At 39.5% G+C, this 8,867-nt stretch overlaps 1 protein-coding gene across 3 annotated transcripts; it reads right to left on the reverse strand.

Moving 5' to 3' along the window:
• Positions 1-405: 405 nt before the first annotated feature.
• Positions 406-8,568, reverse strand: PHOSPHO1 (phosphoethanolamine/phosphocholine phosphatase 1). 3 transcript variants are annotated; one of them, XM_075177197.1, is made up of 2 exons: positions 8,389-8,528; positions 406-2,768 (listed from the first exon to the last, which is right to left on the reverse strand). In XM_075177197.1, the coding sequence occupies exon 2, from the start codon at positions 2,757-2,759 to the stop codon at positions 2,016-2,018; it is 744 nt and encodes a 247-aa protein (XP_075033298.1). In that variant the 5' UTR covers positions 2,760-2,768; positions 8,389-8,528; the 3' UTR covers positions 406-2,015. The 3 variants fall into 3 exon arrangements, 2 of the variants coding, with proteins under 2 accessions (XP_075033298.1, XP_075033297.1); XM_075177196.1 differs by lacking the exon at positions 8,389-8,528 and adding an exon at positions 8,300-8,371; XR_012677704.1 differs by lacking the exon at positions 406-2,768 and adding an exon at positions 6,554-7,080 and having other exon boundaries at positions 8,389-8,568.
• Positions 8,569-8,867: the final 299 nt, after the last annotated feature.

Genomic DNA, 8,867 nt, shown 5'->3' on the forward strand with positions numbered 1-8,867 from the left:
CCCTTAGACACCCTAATGTGAGTTATGGCTGTACATTTATCCTTTTTGGTGAAAACTATAAATTCTCTCTTGCTCTAAATATATAATAAAATTACACTATTTTTTCTTGCACATATTTCTGAAATTTTTCTTCTGTGTAGTTCTTTTACAAACCTATGGGTATTATGCACGTGTGGCTCTTCAGCTAAGTCAAGTTGCCAATCCCTGCTCTATGTGACATTAGCCATGTTGTGAATGATAGCCATTCATTCTCCCTTACATACTACAAGTTTGGTTAAATATTACTGAAATACCTATAAACATGCGATTCCTCCTACTTAATTAAGATAGCAGAATTTGCAACCAGACATCTTCAACATTCTATTGACCAGGGGTAATATTTAATATGAATGATAATATGAATGATTTAATATGAATAAATGATATTTAATGGATGAAATCTTACAGAAGCTGACTTTCAGTGGGAAGAAATGAGAGAAGTTAATTGTCGTCCTAATGGATCACACAGTCAACGAGGTGTCTTCCAACGTACTTACCTCTCATGATTCTCTTGAGTAAATGCCTCCAATGGAGAATATTTTATTAATCACTACCCCAGTGGAGTTTACAGAAAAAACTCTCTAACACTAATCCCAACGCTTATCATTTTTGGTCTGTCGAGGAAACCAGAGCACTAGGAGGAAAAAAAAGCAAACATGGGAGAACTCTATACAGATAGTGACTTAGGACCTGATTCATTAAGGAAAGTTAAGCAAACAATTGAGTAAGTTTTCTTACTCAAGTTTTCTGGACAAAACAATGCAAGGGGTGCAAATGAGTTTATTATTTTACACATAAGGAAAATACTGGCTGTTTTTTCATGTAGCACACAAATACTTGATAGCTTATTTGTACACTGAAATTTAAAGTTGATCTAGGACATGCCCTACGCCAACTATAAATTTGTCCCCACATTTTAAATTTACCTTCCCCTCTATTGCAACATAGTTTTCCCTTACTTCCATACTTTTGCTTAACTTTCCTTAATGAATCTGGCCCTTAGTACCCATAGCCCTAGTGCTGTGAGACAGCAACCAATGTGCCACCATGATGCCTATATAGTCAAAGTATTTTTTTTATTACTATGTGATTTTACTATACTATACTTTTTAGACGTTTATACTTTGAGACATTGGTGCCATCAGTCCCCAGTGTTCTTGTCCCTGGTTATCCACAGCGCTCTAAGGTGACAAAAGTGTTATAGTGCAATACATAGGAAGATGATAAGTGACTATGAGATCTATTTTATGACGTATTTTAAATTTTTTACTTGATAAGTGGGGACTAAAAGTGATCAACATTGGTACAACACTCAGATCTGGCTCTTTTATCTGTCTTTTCATTCTATGTTGTTGCAGCAGATGTTTGGCTCCCTTATCCATAGAGTAGGCAAGTACATTGTATTGTATTGTAAAGACATTGTTTGTGCACAGCACTGCATCCAGATATTTCTTTAGACTTTAAATTGTTCTGAAGATTTTGAGTTATCTACCCTGCATGACCCATGAAACCTGTTGTTTAGCTTGTTATAATTCACACCCACACACCCCTCTTGCTTAGCTAAACTCTGGAACACCCTGCAGAAACTACTTTATTTTTTTTCTTTGTTAGAATTGTAAAGATTCTTGTTCTATAGAAGTTTGTGAGGTATTCAGAAGATACATCTTCATGCTTTAGCAATACATGAGAACATGTTAAGGTAAAACGTAATTGACTTTGTTCTTCAGTGAAGACGATTCGTATGCAATACTTAAGTCTACGGGTGGCATGTGAGAAATAAAAGTCCATCGTACCCCACCGCCAGAAGATATTAGCAGATTTGAATACTTGTATGTGAAGACTACCCTAACAACCTTCAAGAAGAGAGGTTGGTGGTTAAATAAATGCATAGTAGGATTGATCGTAAATATTGAGCCACCATTCAGTGCTCACAGTCATTATTCTAATATAAAATGTTTCCGTACTCTTCTCTATTCCTAGGACTTGTTCAAAAGTGCCTGAAGATACTGTGCAACCACATCAGCAGAATCCCAAGGGACTACTCTAGCTTTGAAGGCTCCCTTTTGTTTTTCTTCCATCTTTCTGATCAGTTTATGCATGGGATAATTTTTTCGAGGGAAAGCAACATCGGTGGAAGTAAATACAACAGATGGGCAGAAATCATTGGCTCCATCTCCAACATACAACAGGTTTTCAAACGTCACTCCTTCTTGGGATCGCTCATTGAGGTACTCAGTCAGGATCTTCCTCTTGCACATGTTTGCTGGGCACTGTGAGCAGCTATGGGTATGGTAAGGTCCTAGAGTCAAGTATCCACTTTTTTCCACATTAGTAGGGTTGCTAATTACCCTGCGGAAGAGTGAATCATAACCATAGCTTTTCAAATTGCTCTCAATACCAAACATGTTGGCATCAGATATGAGGATGATCTCAAACCGATCTTGGTTCCTGGCCAGAAAGCGAAAAAGAGTAGGCATTCCAGGAGAGAGTGGGATTTTTTCATACATCGCTTTGAGGTCGACCAACCTCACACCTTTATCTCCAAGATACTTAAATACCCTTTGCATGTACTGGTTGTAAAAGCCATCTTGGAAGGTCTCACGCAACCAATCAGGAAGCTCCTGCTCCGGTGCCACCTGGGTCACTGAATCATCACTGTTCTCATTGACAATTGTCTCGTCAAAGTCGAAAACCAGGAGGTATTTTTGGGTGGCTGCCATCTTTATCACCTACATGTCAAAAAAACAAGACACAATGTCATTGTCAGTAATCTGCATGAGCAAACAATTTTGCATGTCATCCTGGCAGTTATAATCTGTGCCTTGTACGGCAGCTAGGTGTCAGTGTAGTTATCTCTTGCTCTATTCACTCAATCAACCTGGCCTGTGCTATGTAAACTATAGACAACTCTATCTGCTAATTAGTGCCAATACATCTAGGTCTTTGCAGCACAGTGAAATGTGACAAGCCATTGAGACTAAGGGATAAACGTTACAAATTAAATTCCATGTATGAAAAAAGTAAACATCAGAGTATTAACAAAATAGATAAAACGGTAGCGTCCTTAAAGTTATACCTAAGCATATTTATTAGATCCATTTAAAGAAAAATAGGGGGGAAAAGCACATTAAAATATTGAGGCGCATGCTCAGAAACAGACTATACGCCAAGTGCATGCAATTCATTTGTGAACGTAAATGACACAACAATGTACAATGTACAGCAATGGCGTGCCATGGTCGAGTGCACGCACAGTCATTCAATTCAAGTTCTGGGTATCTCTCAGGTAGGTGATGTTTAGCCGGATCACTTGCACCAGCTATAGGGCGGTGTAAGTGCCGATTGATAGTGATGGCAGTCGCAGATACATGCCAGAACACATGTTTGCAAATTAGTGGTTCTATATCAATAGATGATGATGATGAGAGCAACCGTAAAAGTGCATTTTATGTACAGTAGGCATTAGTAACATCCTGACAAATATATTTCATGGTAAAATAAAATATATAAATGTATTTTTATTCATGATTATAGTATTAACTGCTGTTAATGTATTTAATTTTTTTTGTGTGTGTGTTCTCATGGGACTTCTGCACATATGCTTTGTGCATATCCTGCAGTGTGTGTTGAGTCTGCATACGGCAAGTAGCACATAGCCAGAGCGTTACTTATACCCGTATTCAAATGGAGACATTAATTCAGGCCCGCTTCTACTTGAATACAGAGGCGTATGTGCGTGCAATTTGCATCCGATTTTATAAAACGCGAATTGCGTTTACTTTGTGTTCCGTAATAAATCAGGTGCAAATCTGCGCTAAAACAATACATAGCGACCAAGCAGTCATTTGTTTATATTGTATAATTCGGTGGTAGTCAGTTTCACGATACTGACTACCCTGACAGAGGACAGAACGGCATGAGGAGTGCGATTACCTAGTACACCGACCTTCAAGAAAACTACTGATCGCAATCCGGATGACTTCATATTCCAATTGACTGTCTTGTAGACTGCTGAAAATGAGGTGATTAGAAAAACCGACTTCCCTTAAAGCGCCGCTGGACGGACCTGCCTGTAAGTATTATCTTAGGGGTTAAGGTTAGGATTAGGGTTAACCCTAACTCCTAACCCTAGCACCCCATACCCCTAAGATAATACTTACAGTAATTAAATAACAAACGGGTCTGTCCAGCGCCGCTTTAAGGGTAGTCGGTGTTTATAATCACGTCATTTTCAGCAGTCTACAAGACAGCCAATGGGAATATGAAGTCATCTGGATTGCGCTCAGCAGTTTTCTTGGAAGGTCGGTGTACTAGGTAATCGCACTCCTCATGTTGTTCTGTCCTCTGTCGGGGTAGTCAGCACCGTTAATTGGTACTATACCCGTATAATTTGCACCATACAAATTTTTACATATAAAAAGTAATTGATTTATTACTGTGGTTTTCCTGCAGAAATACCAACTTTCCCTCATTGTGTGAATAAAAGAAAGATATAATCAAAGTGTTCCAGTCAATTTGGTTTTTAGCCATGTATACTAAAAGTGGAATTAAGTAAAGTTTTTTACATTATAAAAAAATATATACTATTTTTTTTTTTATTGAAATGATTGTATAAATCATAACTTGTCATTATTTGATAATTAATAGAGCTTATCTGTTTTTTATTTCATTTTCTCTCATTAACATATTGTATAAGGCTTTAAACCAGTTTTTTGTGTGTTTCCAATTAGTACTAAGCAGTTCTAAAGAAGTGTACATTTTGATTATTAAATGAAATGGTACAATGAGATAAGGAACTAAAGATTAGTCATAAGTATAGATTGATGTGTTAATTGTAGATCTAGCACAGGTTTAGTAGCAAAAACAATCAGAAAACTAGAATGAAAATTGCTGTGCACAGAAGATGGATGATGGAATGGAAGAGTTAGCCTTTGCGCTACCAGTATATGAAATGGAAAGGAGTGGGAGAAGCAGCAGAATATCAATGGGCATAATTTATAAAGTGCACTAGGGACCTCATTTAGAGTTGGACGCAAAGTCCGTTTTAGGCGCATCCAAAAAAACACCACCACGCATGTGCAGAAAGCACCAAATCCGCCTGCATCTTGGACGCAATTAACACTTGCGACAGCTTGTGACTCGCTATGAGAGAATGGGAGGAACGCGGAATTGTGAAGCCGTGACCATGTAAATGCATCCTAGTCGCAGTGAGGCGCCGACGCAACACACGTCAAAACAGGGCTAAAGCTGTGCAGCAGGAATTAGGTGGCGCAAGCGGTTAGCTAGCTGCAGGAACTGCTTGCAGCTCGATAGGGTATTACGAGTGGGACACAACTGGGGTTGCTTGTCACTCGTAATATCCTACCAAGCTGCGACACACTCCCACTCCTACACTTCTTAAACGGACTTTGCGTCCGACTCTAAATGAGGTCCTAGATGTGCAGCAGGAAATGCTTTGGTCTTACATCTGTGCACCTAGTACATAAAAAGGTGCACACCTACTTTCCACGCTTCTGGAAGATTCTGCTGCAAATTAGAAGCGTGACTAGGTTTGCATTGAGGAAAAATTTCAAAAGAGTAAGTGTGAAAAAGTGTAACAGTCACATCAAACGCCCAACGTTCTATCCCTTTAGAACAAGCCCACTAATTAAATTTTAGTGCACCTAGAAATGTGTTTTCTGCCTAATGAAATGTAAAAAAATGCATCCTACTATAAATATAGGACGAGTCTTTATCTTCATCAGATCTGAGATGGTGCAAAAGCCAAATGTTTTTTCAGAACAGAAATGACTGTGCGTCTCTCCGCATAGCAAACATCACCCTCTCCACTCCATTCTCTCATTGTAATAATCTTGCTCTGTAAAATGAAATTGCATTTTTGCACTGCGCCACAAAGTTTAGTAAGGATCGCTGCTTTAGACCTGCCCAACTCCTCATTAGTCGATGCAAACTTCTATCTGCTGCAATATTGCTCCGCAAACCCATATACTTTAGTGAAGATCTAGGTGCACCTGTGAAAATTGAGGCTCACTGCTTCACCAAAGATGATTTTGCAATGAGCCTTGGCAATTTTGCGTTAAGAAAATGAAGCTCTACAACTTGCGACAAAGGGATGGGGTATTCCTACTGAGTAATAAACATTATGTATCTATATTAATGAAGCTAGTTATATTTCTTATCATATCATCATCATCAGTTATTTATATAGTGCCACTAATTCCGCAGCGCTGTACAGAGAACTCATTCACATCAGTCCCTGCCGCATTGGAGCTTACAATCTGATCTCCCTAACATAGACACACACACACAGACAGAGAGACTAGGGTCAATTTTGATAGCAGCCAATTAACCTACCAGTATGTTTTTGGAGTGTGGGAGGAAACCAGAGCACCTGGAGGAAACCGACGCAAACACGGGGGAGAACATACAAACCCCACACAGATAAGGCCATGATTGGGAATTTAACTCATGACCCCAGTACTGTGAGGCAGAAGTGTTAACCACTAGGCCAATGTGCTGCCCACTAGGCCATCATATATTTATCAATGATATTACGCAGCTGTGTACAGAGAATATGATGTCATTTACAGTGGTTCCTACACCATTGGAGCTTTCAATCTAATTTCCCGACCAAACACACACAGGCTATGTTCCATTTTGTCAGAAGCCAATCAATGTATCTACCAAGAGGAAACCGGAGCAATATAGGAAACCCACACAAACACAGGTAGTACATACAAACTCCACACAGATTAGTACATTGCAAGACAGTCCATAGTATCACCATTTACTCTACTAAAATGATTGTTGACACAACTGTTCCATGCACACAATGCACACAGCTACACAGAATGCTGACACTCAAGATAAATAATAAAAATGAAACTGCCAACTCTCTTAATGAATATTTTATCTATCTATTTCTGTCCTTTATATTAGCATATGTTTTAGTGGAGTTTGTTGCTGTATATAATAAACTGTGTTTTTATAATAGTTCCATATGTTCTGATATTCCAAATAGTTGAAGTAGGGAGCCAGGATCTGGAATAAAAATATAAACTCTTTTTAAATATAAGCCTCAGTCAACTAATGTTTACATATTATCATAATTTTTTACAAATTATACACACGGCTACAGACAACACTAAAAAAATATCAATCAATAACAAACATTGCAAATTATATATTCTGGAGCTAGGCAGACACTATAGGAGCCAGTGGAAAAGGTTTATCCATACAGATGTATACATGACACCGAAAGGTTAAACAAACAGGACAAAAGGATAAATTGGAATCTTAGTTACATAGAGGGAAATTGAGAGGCATATGCACCAAAATGTTTGAAGATGGCCTCATTTTATAAATTGCGTAATTAGTATACGGAGACTTTTGCCTGGGACACAAAGTTGCAAATTCATTTCCCAAATTTCCCAATTTAAGAATCTCTCAACTTCACTAGGAGTTATACAGCTACTGTATGTCTCTCTTCCAATAATAGAGGTGCATTGTAGTCAGCAGATAGCCTAGCTGAGTCACTCTGCTATCCTACTCCATGTAATGCTATCTCTGTGACATTATATGTTGATTTGATTGGCACATCCGATAAAACAAAAAGTGCCCCACTCCTGTTGAGGAATAAAATCACAGGAAAGACAGATTAGTAATTTATTACTGCTGCATATCCTCAATGTCAGAGAAGGAAACAAAGAAAGAGAGGGTTAAAAAGGAGTTTATAGGGGATAGGCGGTATAAGGGGGAAAGGTGTAGCGCAGGATGAAAGCAGAGATCACTGTCCTTGGAAAAAGTGCATCGTTTCCATGGGACTATCCAATGAATCTGACATCTGAACACCTTATTGTTAGTCACATAATATCATCCTGGTCTATATTACACTGTTATCACAACGAATAAAGAAGCAAGCACATAACATTCATTGTCACATAGAAACAATGTCAATTAATTTACTCCAGGAACATTCCTACTGCTGTCACGTTATCACTGAGGTCAGAGCAATAGTCCCTCAAAAGTCCCCTACTGCAGCAAGTACAGGCTGATCCCTTGTCCTCAGTGCAATATATATATAGAGCACCTTTGGAAGCATTGACATCATCGGGTATTTTTAGTGCTTGTCCCCTAAACCAGATGGCTGCTTTCATCATGCCCTCTATAATATTATATCATATTGTATTGTCCTCCCCCTGTACCCAGTGGTCGATCCCACTCCTTGCTTTGCCCTCTAGCAAGTTAACCCCCTCATTACCCCCAAATGGAATCTCCCCGCATGCGATACCGTGAAGGTCAAGAAGACAGTCCAAGTCATACACGGGGGTATTGTCAGGACTATCTTACGTTCTCTTCTTTATGGCCGCTCTCGTCTCTCCGATTAGATGATGTTCTGTCGGTCTGTTAGCTCGCCCGATATTTTTATATCTAGAGGAGAACCGGCTGCATCGCAACGCATCACGCGTAGAGCAGCCAATGGGGGCGCTCAGTAGTGATCAGAGGACGCCGCAACAGGGACGGATGACAAACACCCCACGGCAACAAGTCCCGCCCACTTCCATTCACAAGCTGCCATGTGGGCGGGAGGTGAAGCTTGTAGACACGCCCACCGCTGGTGACAACCCCTCCCCCGACAGCTTAAGTAACAGGCAAAGCCCACCAGCCATCATCATCGTGTATTGATGCTATTTAGAGTTATTGTATGGTGGTCAGACACCCAGCATTGAGAGTGATGTTCCACGTAGAAAGAGTTCCCTGTTCTATGGGCAGTGCCCAGAGATCGGCTGATGCCAGCCTTGCCAACCATCAGTACATTTACTGAAAGT

Source organism: Mixophyes fleayi, chromosome 6 (assembly GCF_038048845.1).
Source record: "Mixophyes fleayi isolate aMixFle1 chromosome 6, aMixFle1.hap1, whole genome shotgun sequence".
NCBI classification, from domain to species: domain Eukaryota; kingdom Metazoa; phylum Chordata; class Amphibia; order Anura; family Limnodynastidae; genus Mixophyes; species Mixophyes fleayi.

Coding starts and splice junctions, on each gene's coding strand:
- PHOSPHO1 (XM_075177196.1), bottom strand. CDS start 8,359: ATGACTTGGACTGTCTTCTTGACCTTCACGGTATCGCATGCGGGGAGA. Junction 2,769..8,299: donor CGGGGAGATTCCATTTGGGG/GTAATGAGGGGG, acceptor TTTGACATGTAG/GTGATAAAGATGGCAGCCAC.